The 27,773-nt window shown below is 44.6% G+C and overlaps 2 protein-coding genes across 7 annotated transcripts; one reads left to right on the top strand and one right to left on the bottom strand.

The window, feature by feature from the left end:
• LOC115117139 (tubulin epsilon and delta complex protein 2) lies at positions 1–10,013 on the bottom strand. Of its 5 annotated transcripts, none has more exons than XM_065010604.1 (10): positions 9,929–10,013; positions 9,306–9,427; positions 9,125–9,180; positions 8,425–9,007; positions 8,139–8,189; positions 7,543–7,621; positions 6,958–7,159; positions 4,733–4,831; positions 1,147–1,355; positions 1–515 (listed from the first exon to the last, which is right to left on the bottom strand). In XM_065010604.1, exons 2-10 carry the CDS (start codon positions 9,407–9,409, stop codon positions 381–383), a joined length of 1,518 nt encoding a protein of 505 aa, XP_064866676.1. In that variant the 5' UTR covers positions 9,410–9,427; positions 9,929–10,013; the 3' UTR covers positions 1–380. The 5 variants fall into 5 exon arrangements, with proteins under 5 accessions (XP_064866676.1, XP_064866680.1, XP_064866679.1 ...); XM_065010608.1 differs by having other exon boundaries at positions 8,530–9,007; XM_065010607.1 differs by having other exon boundaries at positions 7,009–7,159; positions 9,929–10,012.
• Positions 9,335–27,773, top strand: cfap70 (cilia and flagella associated protein 70). 2 transcript variants are annotated; one of them, XM_065010602.1, is made up of 27 exons: positions 9,335–9,572; positions 10,136–10,208; positions 10,514–10,697; positions 10,879–10,977; positions 11,107–11,192; positions 11,366–11,551; positions 11,894–12,076; positions 12,743–12,837; positions 13,067–13,169; positions 13,293–13,427; positions 15,007–15,168; positions 16,223–16,315; positions 16,623–16,714; positions 16,958–17,018; positions 17,391–17,585; positions 21,523–21,654; positions 22,300–22,425; positions 22,716–22,849; positions 23,124–23,239; positions 23,641–23,826; positions 24,027–24,220; positions 24,627–24,779; positions 25,585–25,746; positions 26,060–26,149; positions 26,344–26,445; positions 26,812–26,859; positions 26,942–27,773. In XM_065010602.1, exons 1-27 carry the CDS (start codon positions 9,433–9,435, stop codon positions 27,020–27,022), a joined length of 3,411 nt encoding a protein of 1,136 aa, XP_064866674.1. In that variant the 5' UTR covers positions 9,335–9,432; the 3' UTR covers positions 27,023–27,773. The 2 variants fall into 2 exon arrangements, with proteins under 2 accessions (XP_064866674.1, XP_064866675.1); XM_065010603.1 differs by lacking the exon at positions 9,335–9,572 and having other exon boundaries at positions 10,026–10,208.

Here is a 27,773-nt window from a genome sequence, read left to right as displayed (position 1 = left end):
TCAATTTGAATAATTTAATCTAATTATAGGAGTCTTACAAGATTTTTCAAAAGGAACAATGTAAAACCAAAATGCTCAATCTCTCCAAATAAATACACAGATTGACATTCCCAACACACAAAAATGCCTCTTTTCAGAAGATTCTCCATTCTTCCTCTGTTCTGTGTCCCCTCCTAAGACATACCATTCATTGGTCTATTCTTCAATAGTCTTTCTTGGTCGTGTTCATTAGGCACCAAATGGAAGAACACCGAATGAAACAGGGAGAGGCTACCTGGACTTGTTCAATTAGAAACTTTCATTTGTTTTCTGCTGCATTGTGTGCCCTAATAAACATGACCCAGGTGATTTGGCCTGTTCAGTTCATTTGACCTGTTCCTTTAGTCAGGTTCTGTGTCCAGAACCAGAGTAGGAAACATCACCCCTCCCTCTCCAAGCAGGGAGTAAATGTCACGGAGCGCGGCGGGGTTAGGAAGTCCAGGAGCGGAGGGCATGACCATGGTGTCAGAGAGAGCCTGTCAGAGAAACAGAACACACACCAAAAAAGTGACTAATGCATACATACACACAGATGCAAAATCACAGTATTGACCTTTGTGGAGAAATCAACTTTTTCCTTTTAACATGGCACAGGTGTGTAATGGCATGGCTCTTGGTAGAAATATGCAAAGGGTGTGTTATTAGCTACCTGATACAGGTGTGTGTGTGTGTGTATGAGACAGATGTGCCTCTTACTTGATGCAGGTATGTGTGTGTGTGTATGAGACAGATGTGCCTCTTGCCTGATACAGGTGTGTGAGAGATGTGCCTCTTACCTGATGCAGGTGTGTGTAATTAATATATATATATATGAGACAGACGTGCCTCTTACCTGATACGTGTGTGTGTATGTATGAGACAGATGTGCCGCTACCTGATACAGGTGTGTGTGTGTGTGTATGTATGAGACAGATGTGCCTCTTACCTGATACAGGTGTGTGTGTGTATGTATGAAACAGATGTGCCTCTTACCTGATACAGGTATGAGACAGATGTGCCGCTACCTGATACAGGTGTGTGTGTGTGTATGTATGAGACAGATGTGCCTCTTACCTGATACAGGTGTGTGTGTGTGTGTGTGTGTGTATGAGACCGATGTGCCGCTACCTGATGCAGGTGCACCTCCTGCTGTAGCAGCTCCACTCGCAACCTCAGCCTCTCCACCTCCTGGAGCTCTGCCTGGCTGGTGTAGGTCAGGGTGGGGGGCAAGGGGGTCACCCCACTCAGGTCACCCCACTCACCCTTACTCCTGACGGGGCAGAACGCGCCCTCTCCTTCCCCCTTCAGCCTCCTCCATCGATCCCATGCCTCCCGCTCTGGTCAGAAACATTGTGATTATTTTTAGAGTGAGAGGAGCGTGAGCAACCGAAGCCGAAAACGCTTGCACCTCCTGTGTGCTTGCTGCTCCCTCTGCTTTAAATAGCAGGGACAAGCCAAGCATTACGCGCCGTCAAGGATGGACTGACTGACGGCTTTAAAACCTCACCGTCACATTCACACAGGGGGACCTGAGAAGGAGCCTCACCGTCACATTCACACAGGGGGACCTGAGAAGGAGCCTCACCGTCACATTCACACAGGGGGACCTGAGAAGGAGCCTCACCGTCACATTCACACAGGGGGACCTGAGAAGGAGCCTCACAGTCACATTCACACAGGGGGACCTGAGAAGGAGCCTCACAGTCACATTCACACAGGGGGACCTGAGAAGGAGCCTCCCCGTCACATTCACACAGGGGGACCTGAGAAGGAGCCTCACAGTCACATTCACACAGGGGGACCTGAGAAGGAGCCTCACCGTCACATTCACACAGGGGGACCTGAGAAGGAGCCTCACCGTCACATTCACACAGGGGGACCTGAGAAGGAGCCTCACCGTCACATTCACACAGGGGGACCTGAGAAGGAGCCTCACCGTCACATTCACACAGGGGGACCTGAGAAGGAGCCTCACATTCACACAGGGGGACCTGAGAAGGAGCCTCACAGTCACATTCACACAGGGGGACCTGAGAAGGAGCCTCACCGTCACATTCACACAGGGGGACCTGAGAAGGAGCCTCACCGTCACATTCACACAGGGGGACCTGAGAAGGAGCCTCACCGTCACATTCACACAGGGGGACCTGAGAAGGAGCCTCACCGTCACATTCACACAGGGGGACCTGAGAAGGAGCCTCGCCGTCACATTCACACAGGGGGACCTGAGAAGGAGCCTCGCCGTCACATTCACACAGGGGGACCTGAGAAGGAGCCTCGCCGTCACATTCACACAGGGGGACCTGAGAAGGAGCCTCACCGTCACATTCACACAGGGGGACCTGAGAAGGAGCCTCACCGTCACATTCACACAGGGGGACCTGAGAAGGAGCCTCACCGTCACATTCACACAAGGGGACCTGAGAAGGAGCCTCACCGTCACATTCACACAGGGGGACCTGAGAAGGAGCCTCACCGTCACATTCACACAGGGGGACCTGAGAAGGAGCCTCGCCGTCACATTCACACAGGGGGACCTGAGAAGGAGCCTCACAGTCACATTCATACAGGGCGACCTGAGAAGGAGCCTCGCCGTCACATTCACACAGGGGGACCTGAGAAGGAGCCTCGCCGTCACACAATCTCAAAAGGAGACCAAGGAAACCAGAATAAATCCGGTGTAACTGACGGTTTCTATTTTCATTATCCGTAAGTCAAGACAGTGAGGGGTTCATTTAGCTCGTTAGTGTGTGTCCGCGTGAAGATTGACTCTCAGGGAGCACATTTCTCCATTGGAGGATGGCGACCTGAGAATGAATCTGCTCATCATACTGTTGTCCGTTGACTCAAGACAATGCTGCAACAAACGTCACTGTACCATTCTATTGTTGGACATTTACACTGCATTCAATTGTCCCAAAATAAAATGCTGCATCATAATCTGACTACCAGAATGTAGATTAGAGATCAATTATAAGAATGATACAGTTCCTTCAGAATGAATACCAGAATGTAGATTAGAGATCAATTATAAGAATGATACAGTTCCTTCAGAATGACTACCAGAATATAGATTAGAGATCAATTATAAGAATGATACAGTTCCTTCAGAATGAATACCAGAATATAGATTAGAGATCAATTATAAGAATGATACAGTTCCTTCAGAATGAATACCAGAATATAGATTAGAGATCAATTATAAGAATGATACAGTTCATTCAGAATGAATACCAGAATATAGATAAGATAGGAACTGTATAATTGTTCTAGAGAAGGTATTCACACCCCTTGACTTCTTACACATTTTGTTATGTTACAGCCTCCATTTAAAATGGATGACATTTAGATTTGTCACTGGCCTATATACACAATACCCCATAATGTAAAAATTGAAAAATTTTTACAAATGAAAAATAATAATAATCTGAAATATCTTTTGAGTCAATAAATATTCAACCCCTTTGTTATGGCAAGCCTAAATATATTCTGGAGTAAACATTTGCTTAACAAGTCACATAATATGTTGCATTAGTACTCTCTCATCTGTGTTTGTGTGATTGAGTTGGGCCTCTGGGGCTTAACGCAATTGATTTAAAATGCCTTGGTGATAAAACCTACAGCCTGCATTCCATTGAATGAATAGTGTCTGTGAAATGCCTGTCTGCCAGGGCCAGGTGAACCCTCCCTCCAGTTCCTCTCCCACACGCAGATGAACACCGAACTTCAGACATTGTGAGGAGTACCCAGTGATCCATGTTGCATTAGTATCTGTGTGTTAAGGAGTGTGAAACTGGGAAAATAACTCTGTATAAACAAGCAGTAAATTACCTAGAGACAGAAACAGACATTTGTGTCTGTTACTTGATTACACAATGTATCTTTGTATAATTTCTACACATCTGTTTGTCAGATGTGTAGAGGAGGAGGATGTACTTTGCTATAAAGAGCTGTAACCCAAATCTGCTGGTGGGTTCTCAGTGATCACTTCTGCGTTTATTGTTGACCAGCTCCATTATTGTAATAATGAATAATAAAGTTGGATTGTTATGAGGAAATCTAAGTCTCTCTCCATTGATTTGAAATATTTCACCACAAATCTGTGCCAAAGGTGCTTCTACAAAGTATTGGTACTCAGGGATGTGAATACTTAAGTACATGCAAATGAGATATTTCTTTGTGAGTGTTAGAGAAGGCCCGGGGCCAGCAAGGCAGCCAGTCGAACTCAATTTTAAGTGGGGACTCTGGCTTTGACTCTGGATAGTGTGTGAGTGTTCTGTAACATTCTGTCACAATCTGGCTCCTAGCCAGTCACCTTGGAGGCTTGGGGAGCACTAAAAACGCTCAATTCTAAATAAAAGTCCCCCCCATCAGAACCACACTGTCACAGTGAGATTGGTGAGGGGGGGAAAAGAGAGCTCAGCTTATAATTGTATTGGTTCAAGGTCGTGGAGAATATGTTGCATCATACTGTGAGATGCTATATAGGCTCATTCTGCTGCGTGAATCAATTGCAAAGGGTCACAATTTCACTACAAGTGAAGTCCCTGGAAAAGTCAGTAAAGGGAGCATTGGAGGGTAATATGCCTACTTTCCAAGACAGATTTTTAACATGCTAACTAATTCTCGACATTTGATTATACTCTGTGCCAGTGAAAAACATTGAGAGTGGAGATGTGTGTGCGTGAGTGTAGAGTGAAGCAAGATTTAGTACCTTTTCTCAGCTGTCCAACATGTTTCCAGAGGTCTGCCACCATCTTCTCCAGTCCTTCCAGCATCAGCAAGGACTCATATTCCCTCTTCTGGCATGTTGCTTCACATAATAACATGGAAAACATCATCCATAAATATAAATGTACAGTGCATTCGGAAAGTATTCAGACCCCTTAACCTTTTCCACTTTGTTACGGTACAGCCTTATTCTAAAATGGATTAAATACATTTTTCCCTCATCAATCTACACACAATACCCCATAACGACAAAGCGAAAAACGGTTTTCAGACATGTTTGGCAAATTATCTTTACATAAGAATTCAGACCCTTTGCTATCAGAGTCTAAATTGGGTTCAGGCGCATCCCGTTCCCATTGATCATCCTTGAGATATTTCTACAATTTGATTGGAGTCCACCTGCCGTAAATTCAATTGAATGATAAAAAACATGAGCTGGCGCACACCCAGAATAATAGTTTGTGTGGATGTGCTGACTAACGGCGAATAAACTATCAAAATAAATTGGTAAATACCCATTAAATTGCTGGGAGATTACACATGGAGTGTGCAACTCTCTTTATTTTGATAGTTTAAATTGAATTGATAAGACATGGTTTGGAAAAGCACACACCTGTCTATATAAAGGTCCCACAGTTGACAGTACATGTCAGAGCAAAAACCAAGCCATGAGGTCAAAATAATTGTCCGTAGAGCTCTGAGACAGGATTGTGTTGAGGCACACATCTGGGAAAGGGTACCAAAGAGTTACTGCAGCATTGAAGGTCCCCAAGAACACAGTGGCCTCCATCATTCTTAAATGGAAGTTTGGAACCACCAAGACTCTTCCTAGAGCTAGCCGCCCAGCCACACTGCGCAATCGGAGGAGAAGGGCCTTGGTCAGGGAGGTGACCAAGAACCCAATGGTCACTGACAGAGCTCCTCTTTGGAGATGGGAGAACCTTGCAGAAGGACAACCGTCTCTGCAGCACTCCACCATTCAGGCCTTTATGGTAGAGTGGCCAGACTGAAGCCACTCCTCAGTAAAAGGCACATGATAGCGCGCTAGGAGTTTGCCAAAAGGCACCTAAAGGACTCAGACCATGAGAAACAATTAACCCAATCGAACATCTCTGGAGAGACCTGAAAATAGCTGTGCAGAGACGCTCCCCATCCAACCTGGCAGAGCTTGAGAGGATCTGCAGAGAAGAATGGGAGAAACTCCCCAAATACAGGTGTGCCAAGCTTGTAGCGTTATACCCAAGAAGACTTGAGGCTGTGATCAATGCCAAAGGTGCTTCAAGAAAGCACTGAGTAAAGGGTGTGAATACTTATGTAAATGTTATATTTCATTTTTTTTGTTAAATAAATTTGCTAAAACATTCTAAAAACCTGTTTTTGCTTTGTCATTATAGGGTATTGTGTATAGATTGAGGGGGGAAATAACAATTTAATCCATAGAATAAGGCTGTAACGTAAGAAAATGTGGAAAAAGTCAAGAGGTCTGAATACTTTCCGAATGCACGGTATCTATAACAGACATGAGCTAAGCATTATTATTACACATTGACAAAGAATTACTCTCTTCAGCATTTGGACATGAAATTAAACAAATGCAGTGAAAGCGCAATGCGAATCGATCTCAAATGTATTGGTAATGGTGCTATAAAAAATGACAAGGTTTTGCCGTGTCTAATTGCTTTACATTACTCAGAAGTTACTGTAATTAATTGTTATCTGTAGCATAAAAACAGCTGTCAAATGATTGCTAATGGCTTCAGAATTAATAAGCTCAGCAGTAAATGAGGTCAGAGGACTAAGGGGTGATGAGCTGAAAAAGAACACTGAACGTTCTTATTTCTAAGTGAACTAAATCCTTAGTTCTTGGATAAATGGACCCCTTCTCCACCCCCTATTGCTTTTCTTTCCAGACTCTTGTTTTCTCATCGCCCATACTTCTGTCATCTCCTACCAGTTTTCCATCCCCCATACTTCTGTCATCTCCTACCAGTTTTCCATCCCCCATACTTCTGTCATCTCCTACCAGTTCTCATCCCCCATACTTCTGTCATCTCCTACCAGTGTTCCATCCCCCATACTTCTGTCATCTCCTACCAGTTTTCCATCCCCCATACTTCTGTCATCTCCTACCAGTTTTCCATCCCCCATACTTCTGTCATCTCCTACCAGTTTTCCATCCCTCCACTTCTGTCATTTCCTATTTCTTACATATCCCTCCTTCCATCCCCCCTTCTGCATCTCCTCTGGTTGGGCTGGTACCTGGCTCAGTGCCAGAGGTTCTGAAGGTCTGGCCAGTCAGCAGCCGCTCACTCTGGTAGCAATGACTCAGATCCGTGCAGAGCTGTGTCAGTTTGTCCACCTGAGCCCCGGTGTCGGCCGGGCTGCCACTGGTTGGCCACTCTCTGGAGAACTGACCCATAAGGGGACGGGTCAAGGAGAACAAGCAGACAAAACTCTGAGATAATATTAGAAGACACACAAACACACACACATTTCATTTTCTGTGTGTGAATCCTAAAATCTGGTGTGTTATTTTGAGAAACGCTGGTAGACACTGAATTTGATGCCGTGCTAATTTCTCTCACGTAGGCTGTGTGAACGAGTGGGAGTGAGAGAATTAGTAACGAGTTTATACTCGTTAAAATTAACAATTGATATCTCTGCAGGTCCCATGTCACAAATAAGATATACTATTATAACACTATTTAACTACTCATTAATGTCTAAATGTAAGCATGAGGGTGCATTAAATCAGGTGGGTGGTAAACGTTCAGTTCATCTGAGGAAGAATACATTGGCTTTCACTCTCTCTGTGAAGTGACTCCTCTCCGCCACAGGTTTGGATTGTAGAGCCAGGACTTTGTCCCATAACCTGAGGGGGTGAAAGGGTCAAATGAATGTCCATTACAACAGTATACACATCAGTGGAGGCTGCAGAGGGGAGAACAGCTCATAATAATGGCTGGAACAGAGTGAATGGAATCAAACCACGTGTTTGATGTATTTGATACCATTCCACTGATTCCGCTCCTGCCATTACCACAAGCCAGTCCTCCCCAATTAAGGTGCCACCAACCTCCTGTGGTATACATGTATAGCCTACTTCTTGTTCCCCAAACAAACACAGCTCAACATCAAGGAGTATACAAAAGATATGAAGAACAAAAAAGCAATCACTTTCTGGACGTTTCTTTTGGATACCTAGCTAGCTGTTCCTGCCAGAATCATAGCACCTGGACACACTGCGGTGCACAAGGAATTTACCCTTTTGCACATAATACATTAGAGAAAATTCTGTATGCATTACAGAACACTGAATGGAAAATGTTACATGGAGGATGATATAGGTCAGACATTTCCTTCACAAAAGATATGATTCACTGGCTGACCTGCTTTGTTTGGTCCTTAGACTGATCCATTTAGTTAACTGTGTGGGAGCCCTGCCACAAAAACACAAACATGTACAGTGTCATTAAACCACACTCAAACTACTTATTGTCACAACAGTCATATTATATCACAAACGTTGAGTTGCTTCTAGCCAACTTCTTAACGATATCAGTACGGTACTTGGATGTTCCATTTTAATTGGTTATGTTGCTTCTGGAATAGGAATTTGACACTGTCATATACTTTGTTCACTAAGCAGTGGTCTAGTGTTGTCTTGAAGCCTACCCATTCTGTGGAGGTGAAATTACATGTGTTTTTGGCATCCCCTCCATGTGTGAAACAGACACCGTGTCCCAGTTAGGGGGCTGGAAGGAAGTGGCTGCAGCTGACCTGTGGGACACCTCAACCTGATGATGTGCTGATGAGGCCTGTGGGGATTGACCCTGATCATGTGACACAGGACCTGGAGGACCAGCCTGCTTCACTTCCTTCCCAGAGGACTGGGGAGGAAACCCCTTTGATGACACGACAGATCGTTTCTGCATCTGGACAGAGCTTCTGATCATGCTTGCCCTGCCTTGTCCTGAATGACCTACAGGGTGACCCATCCTCCCCCTTCCACCCCAGGAGAGATGGGAGGCAGAATACTTTTTGGAGGTAGTTTTAATGCCATTTTTATCCCCTTTGGTGCCACCTGGGGTCAGAGCCCTTCCCTTGCCCTGTGTAGTGTCCACTGGTTCTTTCTTTGGTCCTGGACAGTTCTGAGGGTCTTTTTGGGGTGCTGTGCCAGCGCGAACTCTGAGGGCCTTCTCCAGCAATCGATTCAGCAGTTCCATCTCCCGTCTCTCCTCCAGTTGGACATCTGGGTCTAAACAGAGAAAGAGAAAAACATGCTGACAATGTAGATATTAAAAACATTACCATATCCAGTTACTACTAGTACACTGGGCTTCAGAGAAAATAGCAGACAGGATCATCATAATACCCTTTTCAACATCATCTGTCAGTTCTATTTCCTTGCCGTCTTCTTGCTGTGGTCTCCTGGTGAATGATCAGATGGCAAGCATGTTATAACACAGGCCTATCGAGTTACCTACTCATACAGAACAACTGTAGACCATTAGCTTAACATATATCAATGGACGTGGAGGTTTTACTGTACTTACAAAGAGCGCAGTATCTCCCTGTATTGAAGGATGTTCTCGTTTATCTTGGTCTCCTCTACTTTACACAACTTGATGGCTTCATCCACAAGGCTAAGCAGTGACATAATGCAGGCAGCCTGGCACTGTCATGCACAATAGATTACAGTTCAGTGACCATGCGCAAACAAAACAGCGCTACTATATCTGGGGTGTAATCATTAGTCCAACACGCTTTGCATCGGAACACTTTTTACAGCGAAAACAAGATGCTATATTGGACACATTCAGGTAGGTCCCTCTCCGTTTCGTTCCTAGTGTATACACCCCTGCTCTAGCTCGATGGCTAAATGAAAGCATAGGCACACTGCAAACTTAAATGCATCACATACACATTTGAATACAGCATTTTGAGAAAGTGTGACACTTGCCAAACATCTGCATGCAACTTTAGCAAGCTGTTGTTGTACTGACCCGCGAAAGCAAAAATCGGAAGTTACGCTAGCTAACGTTAGCTAACTGGCAAAACAGAGTAGATTTGCAAAGTCCAACCGACTGTGACAAAACCCATTCAACATTGTATGTCGTTCATACACAACGTATACTATGTAGTCCTTTAAATACTGGACAACATACATATTACTCACGTAAAAAATAGCACACGCGACTCACTAGCAACTAGCTAGCCACTCCTCCACCACCAACAACAACCCCACTTCTCGCGATATTCCGACTCGCTACTATGGAAACGGGGACGCTGATGTATTCACCTGCTGCAGTGCAGGGGGAGTTTTTGTTTTTCCAGAACAATCAACAAACATTTGACTTTTACTCACTCTGATTTACAAAAACAGAATGGAACAATTTCGTGATGTGGGAGACAAAGCAACACTCGTGAAAATAACAGTACTTCGTGGAAATAACCTGGTAAGCTTGTATCCCTTTCCTGTTTCCATTGCGTTAATAGCACTGGTAGAATAAGATCGGTCAGTTGCATATATGGCTAACTTGGTGTTTTACATTCTTGGGTTCTGGGAATCCACAGTTGTGCACGTTGTTTTCTTAGCTCAGGAAGTACAACTGATTCAGTTGATAAAGAGTTTGATGACTATCAGTTGAGTCAAATGTGCACCCCCAGCTGTGACAGCTCTATTGATCAAATTCTGCTAGCTAACTAACGTTAATATTATAATAGACCCTAACAAAATGGTGTTGCGGTTTTTCACTTCCAGAGGGGCAACAAGGCTGAGTCCATCCTGAACTATGTGAGAGCTGAGTTCAATGGCATCGTCCTGGGAGATTCCCAGAAGATGGATGCTACTGTGGATCAGGGCGTGGATTACAACTTCACCTGCAGCTTTGAGTGCTCAGATGCTGCCCACACATTAGATGACATGGCACACAAACCTGTCATATGTGAGCTACTACTAACTAATCCATTGTTATGATGTGTGCTGCCTGTTTCAGATGTTAAAGCCACTATTTATCTTGACGATTGATCCATATTCTCATTGTACCCTGTCTCCCTCATTCAGCCAGTTGTTCACTAATCCACGGTTGCTTATCACATTAATCCGTCGTTGTCGTTGTCATTTAGTGACAGTGATTGAGGTCCTTCCCAAGGAGAAGAAGCAGAAGGAGGAGAAGACTGCAGTTATAGGGCAAGCTATAGTGGACTTGCTACCTCTCTTGCATGGTGAGAGACCAACACATTAGATCCAATCAAGTATCCATCTAACTTAATACCTTCCAGGGCCCCCCCCCAAAAAGTGACTCATGTTTGAAATGTAAATGTATTCCTCTCTCTCTCTCTCACCCTCAATAGGTCAGGTCAGCTTCTTCTCCACTGTGTTACTTCATCCAACTCCTGGCTCACCTGCAGAGGCAGCCTCACAGGAGGGCCGCTGTAAAGTAGGAGTACAAACTAACCAGCACCAGAGACTTTGTGTGTGTGTGACTGTGTGTTCATACGTGACTGTGTATGTATATGTATATCATACGTGAATATGTATGTATGTATGTATGTATGTATGTATGCTCTGTTTGTTTGCAATTGACATCTCCCTCCTCTGCCTGGCATCCAGCCATCTCTAGACGTGACCGTCTGTGTTCCCGAGCCTCTGCTATCCGGCGTCCAGCTGTCTGACTCCAACCTGCTGAAGGTTACTGTGGAGACAGCTTACTCTGTTCCGGAGGTGTGGAACCCTGTCTCTGGGTCTGGTTCTCTCTCCAGCTATGTGGCTGCCCTGCAGGTTCCCCTCACTGCAGAGGTGAGCGATAAGAGACCTATGTTGCCATCAGGGTTGGAGCCAATTCCATTTAAATTCAGTCAATACAGGAAGTAAAGTGAAATTCCTCTTCTTTTCATGCCATTTGTGAAATATTTGCTATTGAATAGAATGACAACTCTATAGGTTAGTTCACAGTCACACTGGAATAGTACAGACCAATTCCCATACTAATGCACTAAAGCATTTTTACTGTGGAAATGTTGTCAACTGTGAACTATTGACAGTAATTCAAGGATACAATACACATACACAGATGAACCCACAATCCCTAATGTCATATGACATTTAACTTGTACCTGACACATTTCTTGTTTCCCCCAGAAAGAGCAGGTGCTGATGTTCTCCAATGGGCTGCTGAAGGTGGGCGGGGAGAGTGAACCCATGGGAAGACCCAGAAAGTGGCCCCTGGGTCCCCTGTTGGCTCCTGGAGCTCAGTTCATACCTGGTGTCTCCATGGAGGGAGAGCCCATTGAGATGGAGGATGGGGATCTCACCAGCATAGAGGTACTCTAGCCTACTTGTACTCTGGTATTATGGTTGGTATAACCATCTCTAGTACTGCAGCACAATCTCACCTTAATACCAAATGAATCAAATGTTTTTATTGTTATGTCATTATTTCAATTATTGTCATTGAGTCATCGTTTGCACTCTCAGTGGTTTGACCAATACATTCTGTGTAATGTATGGATGTCACGGTCATCATAAAGAGGTGACCAAGGCGCAGAGTGGTAGGCGTACATCTTCTTTAATTAAAGAAAAACCACTGAACAAACTATCAAAACAACAAAAAACCAAACCATGGTGCTAATATGCGTAGTGCAGACAGGCAACTAAACATAGACCAAGAACCCACAAAATACCCAAGGAATATGTCTACCTAAATATGGTCCCCAATCAGAGACAACGATAAACAGCTGCCACTGATTGAGAACCAATTTAGGCAACCATAGACATATAAACACCTAGACTTACTAAAACCCCTAGAGATGCAAAAACCTTAGACATAGAAAAACCCCTAGACAATATAAAACCCCCTAGACAATACAAAAACGAACAAACCACCCTCGTCACACCCTGACCTAACCAAAATACTAAAGAAAACAAAGATAACTAAGGTCAGGGCGTGACAATGGATCTCTTCCCCTCATCGCTTCCTGTGTTTTCCAGGACAGGGATTTCCGGAAAGAAGCGGAGACCAATAAGAAGAGAGTGAGCTGGGACACAGAGCGTCGTTGCTTTCTGGATGCAGATGGTGCAGCCTGGTGAGACAGATACACCACCTCACTGCCAACAATCTGCTTCTATTGAGCCCTGCTTTAAATCTTGGATTTGATCTGTAACAAATATAAATAGAGAGCTACAGTATCCTCAAAGTTTTTCAATATTGAATTGAAAAAAGTTGGACTATATAATGCGCTGCTACTAAATTGCCCTTTAGGAACAATAACGTTTTATTGAATTCTCTATCTATGTTCTATCCTCCTCTCTCAGTCTGACCCGTAGGATAGCAGAAAGCAGACTGTGGCCAGTAGAAGTCATGAGGTCACCACAGGTTGGAGCCACTAAGGGAGGGAAGGCTGGCAAAGACAAGGGAGTAAGACACTGAATTTCTCCTATACAGGATCTGATAAAATCACTCTTGGCCATTATTGTTAATATCCTTACTAATGTTTCTTTGAATTGCCTTTTTGTGTGTGTGTGTGTGTCTGTTCAACAGGGTGAGGATGAGACCCAACTCTCCTTCCATGGAGTGGCATACGTGGACATGGCGCCCCTGTTGTACCCCGGGGCGAGGCGTGTCCGTGGAGCGTACCGGCTCTACCCCTTCTACGACTCTGACCTACTGGTCAAGGTGAAAGTAGCTTCGACTACAGCCATTCAAGGTTTCTTTAGAATATGGTGTTGTTGGGGCCTCCCAAGTGGCAGCGGTCTAAGGCACTGCATCTCAGTGTTGCGACATCACTACAGCCTGGGGTTCGATCTCATTACCGGCCGTGACCGGGAGTCCAATAGGGCGGCGCAAAGTTGGCCCAGTGTCGTCCGGGTTAGGGGAGGGTTTGGCCGGGGGGCTTTACTTGGCTCATCGCGCTCTATTGCGACACCTTATGGCGAGCCGGGCTTCTGCAGGCTGATTTCGGTTGTCAGTTAAATGGTGTTTCCACTGACACATTGGTGCAGCTGGCTTCTGGGTTAAGCGAGCAGGTATTAAGCGCAGTTTGGTAGGTCTTGGAGGACGCATGACTCGACCTTCACCTCTCCTGAGCCCGTTGGGGAGTTGCAGCGATGAGACAAGATCGTAATCACAAAATTGTGAAGAAAAAAGGGGGGGGGGAGATAAGAATATGGTTTGACAGGTTTGGTATCGCAAGACTAAGGTGAGATAGTCTTGCAGTGGCAGGTGTGGAGGAACGGTCAATACTAATTTGACACACTTATTACAGAACCGCTTTCGGTGTGTGTCTGTGTGTTTGAGAGAGACTGTGATATGATTGGGGAAATGAAACAGACTTGCAGAACAGAGGCAGCCATGTTGACTAATTCATTCTGAGACACAGCAGTTGTCCAGATTTCGTGTCCTTGTTGCTTTCTCTGTCTATTGGAGTTTTGTTTAAAGTATCATTTTGCTGAGGACAGTTGTTTTGGTTTGTTTTTGTACATTTCCTATGTAGTTAGAACACTTTTTTGCCCTTAAAATGTTTTCTATGATACCCTCAAGTGTCCTAAAATAGAGAATCAAAACACTTGATGGTCCATGTTATTACAATCTTAAAACAAATTGTTTGTGTTTGCACAGTACATCTCATAACTATTAGGTTTCTAAGGACTCTTAGCTTGTACATGAACAAATGTGGAAATATGAGATACATCTGTTAACCACAACACACATTTGACACATCTTCTAGTATTTCACAGCTGTGCAGCGCTGTATCCCTGCGGAGATGGTTTTTGCTCATTGCCAATTGGCTTGTTGTGCCATACTTTGGATTGTTAATGGGGGCTGCTGAGGGGAGGATGGCTCATAATAATGGCTGGAACAGAGTAAATAAATGGAATGGCATCAAACCATGTGTTTTATGTATTTGATACCATTCCACTGATTCTGCTCCAGCCATTACCACAAGCCAGTCCTCCCCAATTAAGGTGCCACCAACCTCCTGTGATGTGCTCTAATGCTCTTACTGTACCCCTGCGGTGCTGAACTTGAGTTTTTGCATTACCCTGGCAACATAGAATCAAACCACCCCCTGCTGAGTGATTATCTGGTGTTATTATGTGTGACCCGGGTCATGTTCATAAGGTGACAAACGGACTGAAACAGGAGGGACGACTATGGACTTGGTCCAATAAGTACCATCATTTTCGTTTACCGTTGCAAAATGTTTTATTACGGTATGCCCTAATGAACACGACCCATGTATTGTGTTTGACAGGCTAAGAGAAACATCAGTGTTCTGAGAGAGAGTATCAGGGCTCCGGCCACCCAGGGCCGAGGTAGGGCCCCCTCCTCCGTAGGCTCCTGCAAGGCGGTCCCTAGTAAGATGTTTGACGGCGGTCACAAGGGCGGGAAGGACACCAAGGAACCGCCCAAAAGGGTAAGCGACTGACTTACTGCCTTTTTGACCACGATGGGGCTCTGTGTCTCAGACAGTGGCTCTTTCTCAATTAATCTTTCCTTGATGCCTAGCACCCTCTCTCCTCGCCTCTTTCTCAGAACACATTGGAGAACAAGGTGAGATGGGAGGGACCCTTGACCTTCTCCTCCAATATGGTTAAGTAGGAGGCAAGGAGATAGGATGCAAGGAATCAAAGAAAAACAAATTGCGATAGAGCTAGGATATGACTTCTTTGTAAAAGGTCTCAATAGCATTCAGTGACATCCTGTTGATAGGCCAGCTGCAGTCTCCCACAGAGCATCTTAGATCAGAGACCCTGATTTCCTCTATGATTGAGTTGTGGGTCGGCAGCAACAGGAGCGCTTCCCAAAGCAATTAGCCTTAATGGCAGCAGCTTGCCAGCGTCGTCAGAGAGCGGTGAATCATCTCGTTAGCTGTTAGCTCATCTGGCCCGTCGCTACAGCCCCCCCCTGTGCCCAGCAGCAGAAGGAGCAACGAACACACACACACACTCATGTGCGTACGCACACATATATACACGTAAACATACACACACACATACACAGCCTCCCCACCAACTAAGCATCTGTTATGGCCAGACAAATAACAGGCTCTTACACACAGGCATGCACCCACACACACATGTGCCTCCACCAGTGTGTGCATGCCCACGGATGCACACACACAAAGTAGACATACATACACACACACAAGCATGGACAGGTACAAACAAGTACATGAATCGATCCACAAACAACAACCTCTCATTCATGGTTCATACACAAGTGTTGTCTAGAAGTGTTGCCTACACATGCCCACATCCAACCAGAAAATAACTGTTTGATAACTGTTCTGAACTGTAGCATGGTTGAAACATGCAGGTTGTTTGCTATTGTGTATTTCCAACTTCGTCTTTTTGCAATGTCTCATGGCAATATTCTAACTTTTAAAGAGTGAACTAGAAGAGAAATATGCTTTGTTTGTTTGCCTTGATTGGTGAGAGAGAAGGACATAGTGATTTGTTTTATTTCAGCCCGGGACACAGGGGAAGTCAGCACCCATTGGCACTGATAGTGTGACGCTGGTTGAAACTGAACAGCAGCAACAAGTGAACACAGAGGGTCAGGTGAGTTGGGGTTCTGTGAACCATTAAACAATGTCAAATATAGGGGTCGTGTATACATTTACAATGTAGTCATTTAGCAGACTCTCTCTTATCCAGAGAGACTTACAGGAGCAATTCGAGTAAGTGCCTTGCTCAAGGGCACATCAACAGATTTTTCACATAGTCGAACCAGCGACCTTTCCGTTACTGGCCCAATGCTCTTAACTGCTAGGATACCTGCCACCCTCAATAAACAGCACCAATCTTCTGTGTACCATTTCCAGTGTATCTATTGCATGTGGCAAATGAACTTGAACCTTGAACTTAGATGTATGCAGATTCCAGAACCTACATCATCATTGAAATCGCTCTTGAGAAGTCGCTGGTGCCAAAGAGGTCACCGGAAGAGTTAGCCAAAAGGTAACGTGACGTTTGTTCAACTTTAATTAAACATGTGGAAGGGCCTTAAAGATTAACATGTAAGTCTGAAGTAATTGAGTGGAAGTACTGCAGTAATATAGATTGGAATGGGAAGAAAAAGGGATGGTTTGTTTGAATAGATGTTGTAGTAGCAGTTGTAGTAACGTTGTAGCAATATCCTAGTAATGTTGTTGTAACATTGTTTTATGGTTTACTACTGTTTCTCTGCATTTCTGTTGAAAGGGTGATGGAGCTGATACCTCCTAGAGCTCCTTTGCCTCGCAGACCTGCTGGAGCAGAGAGAGTAAACCACCACACACACACACACACACATTCCACAAACGCAATCCAAAAATGTGGTCTAATGATTGCACTTCCCTCAATCATTACATTCACTCTGAGTGATTGCCATCTTGTGGCCATAATCTAGACTTGTGTAGAGGCATAAAATGCCAGTGGTTTCCAGTGATGATAGCTGCTGTCTCCTGCGGTCCAGCACATCCCAAACCAACGTCACACTTAACCTTATAACGGGCTCTGGGAAATGTAAATTGTTACCAAATGTCATAATTGTTTGAAAACAAGTCTATTTTTAGCCTTACATATCCCTTCCTTCCTTGCGGCTTTGCTTCCTTCCTTGCTTCCCTACTTCCTTCCTTCTATCCTGCTGTACCAGGCTGTGCAGGAGTACCAGGCCCAGATAGCCAGTGTGGCAGGCCAGGTGTTGGAGCAGTACCAGCAGCTGTTCGGGCCTGCCTTCCTGCCTGGAGAGAAGCCTCTGGACCCAACCAGCCAGGAGCAGCGCAAGACCAAGCTCCTGGGAGAACTCAACTATTCTGGGAAGTACTTTGCTTTCAAGGAGCAGATTAAGGTGAGAAAGGGCTGGGTCGCATTCATTAGGCACCAAAAAAAATGACTGAAACAGGGAGAGACTACCTGAACTTAAGCAACAGTTGTTTTTGTTTTTCGTTGCAAAACCTTTTGCTATGGTGTACACTAATGAGTATGATCCGGGTTAGGGGAGTGGGTAAAGGATATTGTTGAGAATGACAGTTGCATGAGTGCTCAATAACTGCTTTTGGACAGCGGGGTCGGGGCTAACCAGTGGCCAGCTGGTGCTTATCTCCTAAATTCTGGTTAACAAGCCAGTCTGCTTGTTCTTCTCATCTGAGGTCGGTTCCTTACAATGTATTATAGATTTAGTGAAAGATCAATTGGATCCCAAATATCCTGATCCCAGATCTGTTTGCGCTGTCTTTCCAAGTTGGACCAGCCTAGCTCTGTTGTCCCTTTTCAAGTCTTTTTGAGAAGACAATTCAATGCTGTCTGATACATATGTTTCCCCTGGTATGTTATTCATAAACAATAGTTTTTCATAGAATATCAGAAGTGGGATGTATAATAAGACTAACAATATACAGTTGAAGTCAGAAGTTTACATACACTTAGGTTGGAGTCATTAAAAATAGTTTTTCAACCACTCCACAAATGTCTTGTTAACAAACTATAGTTTTGGCAAGTCGGTTAGGACATCTACTTTGTGCATGACACAAGTAATTTTTCCAACAATTGTTTACAGACAGATTATTTCACTTATAATTCACTGTATCACAATTCTACTGGGACAGAAGTTTACATACACTAAGTTGACTGTGCCTTTAAACAGCTCGGAAAATTCCAGAAAATGATGTCATGGCTTTAGAAGCTTCTGGTAGGCTAATTGACATCATTTGAGTCAATTGTAGGTATACCTGTGGATGTACTCCAAGGCCTACCTTCAAACTCAGTGCCTCTTTGCTTGACATCATGGGAAAATCAAAAGAAATCAGCCAAGACTTCAGAAAAAGAATTGTAGACCTCCACAAGTCTGGTTCATCCTTGGGAGCAATTTCCAAACGCCTGAAGGTACCACATTCATCTGTACAAACAATAGTACGTAAGTATAAACACCATGGGACCACGCAGCCATCATACCGCTCAGGAAGAAGACGCGTTCTGTCTCCTAGAGATGAACGTACTTTGGTGCGAAAAGTGCAAATCAATCCCAGAACAACAGCAAAGGACCTTGTGAAGATGCTGGCGGAAACAGGTACAAAAGTAATCAAATCAATCAAATCAAATCCTATTTTATTTGTCACATACACATGGTTAACAGATGTTAATGTGAGTGTAGCAAAATGCTTGTGCTTCTAGTTCCGACAATGCAGTAATAACCAACGAGTAATCTAACCAAACAATTCCACAACTACTACCTTATACACACAAGTGTAAAGGGATAAAGAATATGTACATAAAGATATATGAATGAGTGATGGTACAGAATGGCATAGGCAAGATGCAGTAGATGGAGCACAGTATATACATATGAGGTGAGTAATGTAGGGTATGTAAACATATAAGTGGCATAGTTTAAAGTGGCTAGTGATACATTTTCTTACATACATTTCTGTCAATTTCCATTATTAAAGTGGCTGGAGTTGAGTCAGTGTGTTGGCAGCAGCCACTCAATGTTAGTGGTGGCTGTTTAACAGTCTGATGTCCTTGAGATAGAAGCTGTTTTTCAGTCTCTCGGTCCCTGTTTTGATGCACCTGTACTGACCTCGCCTTCTGGATGATAGCGGGGTGAACAGGCAGTGGCTCGGGTGGTTGTTGTCCTTGATGATCTTTATGGCCTTCCTGTGACATCGGGTGGTGTAGGTGTCCTGGAGGGCAGGTAGTTTGCCCCCGGTGATGCGTTGTGCAGACCTCACTACCCTCTGGAGAGCCTTACGGTTGTGGGTGGAGCAGTTGCCGTACCAGGCAGTGATACAGCCCGACAGGTTGCTCTCGATTGTGCATCTGTAGAAGTTTGTGAGTGCTTTTGGTGACAAGCCAAATTTCTTCAGCCTCCTGAGGTTGAAGAGGCGCTGCTGCCATGTGTGTGGGTGGACCAATTCAGTTTGTCCGTGATGTGTATGCCAAGGGAACTTAAAACTTACTGTCCCATCGATGTGGATAGTGGGGTGCTCCCTCTGCTGTTTCCTGAAGTCCACAATTATCTCCTTTGTTTTGTTGACGTTGAGTGTGAGGTTATTTTCCTGACACCACACTCTGAGGGCCCTCACCTCCTCCCTGTAGGCCGTCTCGTCGTTGTTGGTAATCAAGCCTACCACCGTAGTGATTGACTGTAGACCCTGCCACATACCTCTTGTGTCTGAGCCTGTGAATTGCGACTCTACTTTGTCTCTATACTGACGCTTAGCTTGTTTGATTTCCTTGCGGAGGGAATAGCTACACTGTTTGTATTCGGTCATGTTTCCGGTCACCTTGCCCTGGTTAAAAGCAGTGGTTCGCGCTTTCAGTTTCGAGCGAATGCTGCCATCAATCCATGGTTTCTGGTTTGGGAAGGTTTTAATAGACGCTGTGGGTATAACATCTCCAATGCACGTTCTAACGAATTCGCTCACCGAATCAGCATATTTGTCAATGTTGTTGTTGGACGCAATGCGGAACATATCCCAATCCACGTGATCGAAGCAGTCTTGAAGCGTGGAATCAGATTGTTTGGACCAGCGTTGAACAGACCTGAGCACAGGAGCTTCTTGTTTAAGTCTCTGTCTGTAGGCTGGAAGCAACAAAATGGAGTCGTGGTCAGCTTTTCCGAAAGGAGAGCGGGGGAGGGCCTTATATGCATCGCAGAAGTTAGAATAACAACAGTATCTATATCCACAGTAAAACAAGTCCTAAATCAACATAACCTGAAAGGCCGCTCAGCAAGGAAGAAGCCACTGCTCCAAAACTGCCATAAAAAAAGCCAGACTGTGGTTTGCAACTGCACATGGGGACAAAGATTGTACTTTTTGGAGAAATGTCCTCTAGTCTGATGAAACAAAAATAGAACTGTTTGGCCATAATGACCATCGTTATGTTTGGAGGAAAAGGGGAGAGGATTGCGAGCCGAAGAACACCATCCCAAAAGTGAAGCACGGGGGTGGCAGCATCATGTTGTGGGGGTGCTTTGCTGCAGGAGGGACTGGTGAACTTTACAAAATAGATGGCATCATGAGGCAGGAAAATGATGTGGATATATTGAAGCAACATTTCAAGACATCAGTCAGGAAATTAAAGCTTGCTCGCAAATGGGTCTTCCAAATGGACAATGACCCCAAGTATACTTTCAAAGTTGTAGCAAAATAGCTTAAGGACAACAAAGTCAAGGTATCGGAGTGGCCATCACAAAGCCCTGACCTCAATCCTATAGAAAATTTGTGGGCAGAGCTGAAAAATCATGTGCGAGCAAGGAGGCCTACATACCTGACTCAGTTACACCAGCTCTGTTTGGAGGAATGGGCCAAAATTCACCCAACTTATTGTGTGAAGCTTGTGGAAGGCTACCTGAAACGTTTGACCCAAGTTAAACAATTTAAAGGCAATGCTACCAAATACTAATTGAGTGTATGTAAACTTCTGACCCACTGGGAACGTGATGAAAGAAATAAAAGCTGAAATAAATAATTCTCTCTATTATTCTGACATTTCACATTCTTAAAATTAAGTGGTGATCCTAACTGACCTAAGACTGATTTTTTCTTAGGATTAAATGTCAGGAATTGTGAAAACCTGAGTTTAAATGTATTTGCCTAAGGTGTATCTAAACTTCCAACTTCAACTGTAAATCTGTGGTGATGTTTATGCTACCATGTCAGGGCCTGTACTCTGTGGTGATGTTTTTGCTACCATGTCATGGCCAGTACTCTGTGGTGATGTTTTTGCTACAATGTCATGGCCAGTACTCTGTGGTGATGTTTTTGCTACCATGTCATGGCCAGTACTCTGTGGTGCGTATCGTGAGGGAGAAGATGCTGCGGACCGAGGCCTTCTCAGATCCTGAGCAGCTGCAGGCCTTCCTCAGCCAGCTCTATGTGTTCCTGGTGGACGAGATGCACGTCGCCCTCAACAAGGCAAGACACACACCCTTGCTCACCCTTCCCAGTCCCACCATACATACATTTCCATGACCAGTTCTTTCTTTCCATGGATTTCAACCTATTCTGTTCTTCCCTTATGTAGTCTCGTAAACCCGACCGACCACAGGCAAAAACAGTGACTAGGATCTGGTTTCAATGATGGCCTCTTGGTATAGAGGAACTACGTCACTGCCTGCGTCACCACTTTATCCGCTTTAATGAAATACTAAATAGTAGCTAGCAGGATAGAGATCACAGAGGTTATTGTGTGCATTTCACAAATGGCTAGTTTGCATTATCTATCTTAACTAAAACCACTGCACAGGTTTTGCCTGTAAACTTTGGTTTTGAATCGTGACGTTCTGGCATGGCTGCCTTGTGATTTGTTCGGAGAGTCCCCAGATGTGTTGTTTTTTTGACATAGACAGTGACGTAGTTCCTCTATACCAAAAAAGTCCATATTTGAAACCAGCCCCTGGTCACTGTGTTGCCGAGGGTTGGGTGTTCATAACTATCCCTTATGGGGCTCTGTTTGTAACATGCTATATTTGGTGAAATATATTCATTATGTGCAATCGTTTGTGTCCACAAAATGTACAAAAAAAATACCTAACTGCCTTGTCCTTCTTCTCTCCCCAGACGTTGTCAGTGGATGCCCAGGAGACTCAGCCTCGCCCCCTGGTGGACTGTGCCCAGCTCATCCACTTTGCCAAGGAGGCCCAGCTCAACGGGGACTACCAGCTAGCTGCCGAGTACTACCAGGAGGTAACAGTGTTGGAGGGGATCATTTTGGGAAAGGCGAAGTGCTGAAGCACTCATTTTAATCACATTCGGAGTAGTTACACACTGTCTGTCTGCACCACACACCTTGTGCTGCAGTCACTAGAGTGCCTGTGACAAAACAATTGAATATTTTCAACCATTGGACCTTTAGTTGTGACGGGAGGGTTAAACATCATAACAACGGGCATTTCTAAGTATGGTTTTAGTTCAGAAAGAGATGTTCTAACCCCGTTAGTGAGCTTGGTTTGTTTGTGATGGTTCTCCCCCTGTAGCAGCTGACTCGTGACCGTAGCGACCCAGCCCACTGGTTTGACTACGGGGTGTTGTACATGCTGACGGCTGACTACCAGAAGGCTGAGGAGTGCTTCCACTACGCTGTGTCCATGGAGCAAACACACCTGCCCAGGTAATAAGGGAGGGGATAGTAACCTGGTTCAGCGTTCAGTCTGGTTTAAACAGACCAGGGGAATAGAGGTCCATACTTAAAACTTACACCCAGTGAAACCAGGAACTTGTCATTTGCATGTATACCTCTCATGGGATGAGGGCCCTGCTACAAGCCGTTTCTGGGGGGTTTCACCCCTGCACAATTTGATTTCATTATTTGATGTATTTTTCTTTTATGAGTAAATAAATGAATTACAGAGTCTAACTGAATGATATTCTCTGTCTGTCTGCAGTTTGCTTATGTGTGGTATCCTGGCAGAGATGGGTGGACGCCTTGAGGAGGCAGAGACATTCTTTGAAGGAGCCACGTGTGTGGACCCGGCCAATGTGGTGGCCTGGACTCTGTTTGGTAAGAGATGAGAGCCCGGGAGGGAGATGCTAGCCTGGTCCCAGATACTGTATGTTTGTAACAACAACACTAGGGTTGGCTCTACAGCACAATGTGATCTAGGACCAGGATGGAAACGCCTCTATTAATCACAAACACAAACAGACACCTCTTTCTTTAATTTGTCAGCGAACATCATCTAATCCCAAGAATTCAATACAAAGAAACAAGGACACGCCATAATACTTTAGTAATAGTTTATACGGTGTTACGATACTAGAATAATATGTTGCAATAGAGCTGTTTGACTTTAGAAGTATTGGTGTCGATTCTAATTCTTCAATTTGGAATCAATTGGGAGTCAGTTCCAAAAAATATCCCATCCAATGGTGGTGACCATATTATCTGTGGTCACTGGTCAGGCCTGTTCTATGAGGGCCAGGAGAACTCCATCCAGACAGAGATGGCCTTCCTGGAGGCCACCAAGCAGCAGAGGGCAGCCCTGGTGGTCACCCCACCCTGCAGAGTGGAGACAAGGGTGGAGTCACCAGACCTGGGGGAGGAGGAGCAGGAGGTGGCGAACTGTGAGTCTTTCACCATCGAGCCAGGTGAGCACTGAAGTGTAGCAGATGCAGTATCGCTAGCTGGTTAGCCCGAGCGACAAATCAAGCATCGTACGGTGGTGCCACCCTGTCTGAGACTAGATGTTTTGTCAGCCTTGTTCAACCAAGACCATGCTTTGTGAGTGTGAGGTGTTGTTGTGCAAGAGGTCAAACTCATTTCTGTGATCTACTTTTGTTGGCTGTAGACGTGGATGGAGACACAGAAACCAGTGTGGTGACCGGGTCTCAGAGCTGCCAGGGCAACAAGCCTGGGGAGGGATACAAGGGAGGTGCTGAGGCTGAACCTAGTGCCATGCGACACCTAGCAACCCCCACCAGACTAAACACCACCATCTATATGGAGACAGTGCAGTTCCTGCTGCAGAACAACGCACTACAGGTCAGCAACATGAGCACACACACACACACACACACACACACACACACACACTACTAGACACACATGCTGTATAGAAGACTATGGATGTGTATACACTAAACTATGGCCCAATCCAACAGAAGATAATGAGTGAAAAACACATACAGTATGTCAGACTGGTAAGCTACTATAGCTCTGTATAATAGTATCTCTCTCACACTGTCTTCATGCTTATCACTCTTTAATTTGTCCAATATTCTGATACGAGATCTGTGCATCACTCCAGACACATATTTGTCAGCCTTCCCTCTGTGTCCTGTGTTTGCTACAGATGGTAGATGATAAAAAAGAGACTCTGCACGGTGATCCATGTGGTTTTTTGTGCATATGTTTCTAATCTTGTCCAATTCTGACCCTTTGTCCACAGATGGCCCAGAGAGCGCTGGCCCAGGAGCTCTTGTGTCCAGGGGGGGGTCTGAGCAGCTCCTACCACCTGGCCCTGGCCCGCCTGCAGCTGCTCAGGGCAGAGTACGGCAGCGCCGAGTCCAGCCTGAAGGAGGCGCTCAACGACAGCTTTCAGGTAGAGCCAACAGACATTTCCAGCCCAATTCCCAGACACAAAATAAGCCTGGTCCAGGAGTAAAAAGCATTCTCAATGGTGATTCTCAATTGAAAGAGCTTGTTAGTTCAGAACTAGGCTGAATCTGTGTCTGAGAAGCTGGCCCTTCAAGTTCAACTTTCAACTTTATTGTTGCAAAGGAAATTGGTTTTGCAGCAATCTGATGATAATCTGATGCTTCTAAATGGTTTATATATTATTCCATACAGGAAACAAATGTCTAACATATTAGTGTGATCCCTGCAGGAATTGAACCCACAACCTCGGTGTTATTAAAACCATGCTCTAACTAAGTGATCTATACAGGACCTGATTGCTATATTGTATATTCTGGACATGTATAGGGCCCAGATGTGTGTTCTGGACACGTATAGGGACCCAGATGTGTGTGTTCTGGACACGTATAGGGACCCAGATGTGTGTGTTCTGGACACGTATAGGGACCCAGATGTATGTGTTCTGGACAGGTATAGGGACCCAGATGTATGTGTTCTGGACAGGTATAGGACCCAGATGTGTGTGTTCTGGACACGTATAGGTACCCAGATGTGTGTGTTCTGGACACGTATAGGGACCCAGATGTGTGTGTTCTGGACACGTATAGGACCCAGATGTGTGTATTCTGGCCATGTATAGGACCCAGATGTGTGTGTTCTGGACACGTATAGCGTCCCAGATGTATGTGTTCTGGACAGGTATAGGACCCAGATGTGTGTGTTCTGGACACGTATAGGGACCCAGATGTGTGTATTCTGGCCATGTATAGGACCCAGATGTATGGGCGTTGTTTGGGCACATACACCATCTGACTGGGGAGTTTGGGAAGGCCCAGGAGTGTTACGAGAGGACCCTGGACTTTGTGACGGATGCCACAGACACACACCCCATCTACCTGCGCCTGGGATCCATCTACCTGCAGGAAGGGGAGGTGAGATGGACAGGGGGTGGGGGTCACACACACCACCTGGGACCTGAGAACCATGTATTTACTACTGGGGAATATTCAGGAGTTGGTAGTTGTTTGGTGGAAACTGAACAATACATTATTAAAAAAATATTAAAGTTACCAACTGTAATTAACTCCCTGTAATTAAGAGTCACTAGGAGTGTGTGAGAATCATTGTTTTTGGTCTGTTAGTTTGACTCTGCACCTCGTCCACCAATTAGGTGTGTCTCCAGCTCCTACCTACCGATGTGTGCCAACATGATTGAAATTAACACTTTATGTATTGACACTTAAGTTTCAGAGGGCGAAAACAACTTACCTGCGTGCCTGCAAGAGCTCCCCCTCCTGCCTCACCTGGCTGGGACTAGGGATCGCCTGTTACCGGGTAAAAAATACCATATCTACTCTACCCCAGCTCCTCTAGAAATGATACCGCTCTTTTTTTTTATGTATGAAGGATACATTTGTGTGTGTATGCATTTTTATTATTTATTTAACCTTTTATTTAACCAGGCCAGTTAGGAATACCTTCTTTGTGTGTGTGTGTGTGTGTGTGCCCGCCCGCCCACCCGCCCACAGCTAGGGGAGCTGACTGAAGCAGAGGATGCACTGACAGAGGCCAACATCCTGAACAACGGGAACGCGGAGGTGTGGGGATACCTGTCTCTAGTTTGTTTGCAGGTGAGCGTCCAGTCCATAGAAATAGAATCCATAAAACGGTCCTCCCCATTCAAGTCAATATTTGCCAGCCAGATTGCCAGAGCTCGAGGTTTCAAACCCTTTCTAAGGATTGTGTTTCTATGATCCAAACCTTATGATGTCACCACCATAGAATTACATATTGAATGAAAGGATCTCTGTTGTTACATCTTGTTATGTGGGACTGAGTGCTATAGTATATACACAGTACAGTATATAGTGTGCAGAAGGAGGCCAGAAGAGAATTGGCTCCTTTAGGGCCGTGTACTGGGGTTTTTGACACAAACAAAGAGTTCAGGTGAAATCCATGTGTATTAACCCTCAAGTGTGTGTGGTTGTGTGTTTCAGACGGGCAGAAGACTTGAGGCAGAGCAGTCCTACAAATACGCCCTGAAGGTTGTTCCTCTCTGAATTGTTTCAAAACAATGTTATTGATATGTATATGCATTTAATGAAGTCATTTACTTTTATTTCACAGTTGAACCTACAGAAAGAGGCAGTTCTTCATGAGATCAAGGCACTCCAAGATCATGTTGGCTTTGGAAATCCATGTTTCTGAAGAACAACTGCCGGCACCATCAATGATTTAGGTTCAAAAACAAAGATGAATTGTAATTCTGGTTGGTAAATACCTAATGGTTGGCATCGCAAAGTGACTGTGAATTGTGGAAGGAATTACACATCAATGACTTGTACACTTGTCTGCATCTTCAGCTATATCTGATTAAAAGTTGTTACTTTTGCATAATGTAGGATATAATATTGTGACACAACAAAGATGTGCAGATCCAGAGAGAGTATATGTCCAGAGGTGGAAAAAGTAGTCATTTGTCATACTTGAATTAAAGTAAAGAAACCTTGATGATAATGACTAAAGTGAAAGTGAAAGTCACCCAGTAAAATATTGCTTTAGTAAAAGTCTACAAGTATCTGGTTTTAAAAGTACTTAAGTATCAAAAGTTTAAGTAAATGCTATAAATCTAATTCCTTCTATTAAGCAAACCAGATGGCACAATTCTTAGGACAACCAGGGGCACATCAAGAATCAGACCCCATTCGCGCACAAACACAATGTCCAGTTGAGTAATGTACAGTTTATAAGCCACTTCCTTCTGCATACAAGTGCCTTCGGAAAGTGTTCAGACCCTTTCACCTTTTCTACATTTTGTTACGTTACAGCCTTATTCTCAAATTAATTAAATTATGTACTCCTCTCATTAATATACACACAATACCCCATAATGACAATGTGAAAACAGTTTTTTTTTATGTTTGCAAAGAAAAAATAAATAAATACTTATTTACATGTG

This window comes from Oncorhynchus nerka, linkage group LG26 (genome assembly GCF_034236695.1).
Source record: "Oncorhynchus nerka isolate Pitt River linkage group LG26, Oner_Uvic_2.0, whole genome shotgun sequence".
Taxonomy (NCBI): Eukaryota; Metazoa; Chordata; class Actinopteri; order Salmoniformes; family Salmonidae; genus Oncorhynchus; species Oncorhynchus nerka.
This window is presented reverse-complemented; position numbering and strand designations above follow the sequence as displayed.

What these genes read in the sequence shown, in the direction of transcription:
- LOC115117139 (XM_065010604.1), bottom strand. Translation starts at nt 9,409, where the DNA reads ATGTCACTGCTTAGCCTTGTGGATGAAGCCATCAAGTTGTGTAAAGTA. An exon ending in AGGGAGATACTGCGCTCTTT is followed by an intron (nt 9,181 to 9,305) that starts GTAAGTACAGTA and finishes ATCATTCACCAG; the next exon opens with GAGACCACAGCAAGAAGACG. An exon ending in CTAAGGACCAAACAAAGCAG is followed by an intron (nt 7,622 to 8,138) that starts GTCAGCCAGTGA and finishes TCACCCCCTCAG; the next exon opens with GTTATGGGACAAAGTCCTGG.
- cfap70 (XM_065010602.1), top strand. Translation starts at nt 9,433, where the DNA reads ATGCACAATAGATTACAGTTCAGTGACCATGCGCAAACAAAACAGCGC. An exon ending in TACTTCGTGGAAATAACCTG is followed by an intron (nt 10,209 to 10,513) that starts GTAAGCTTGTAT and finishes TTTCACTTCCAG; the next exon opens with AGGGGCAACAAGGCTGAGTC. An exon ending in CTTTCAAGGAGCAGATTAAG is followed by an intron (nt 17,586 to 21,522) that starts GTGAGAAAGGGC and finishes TGTCATGGCCAG; the next exon opens with TACTCTGTGGTGCGTATCGT.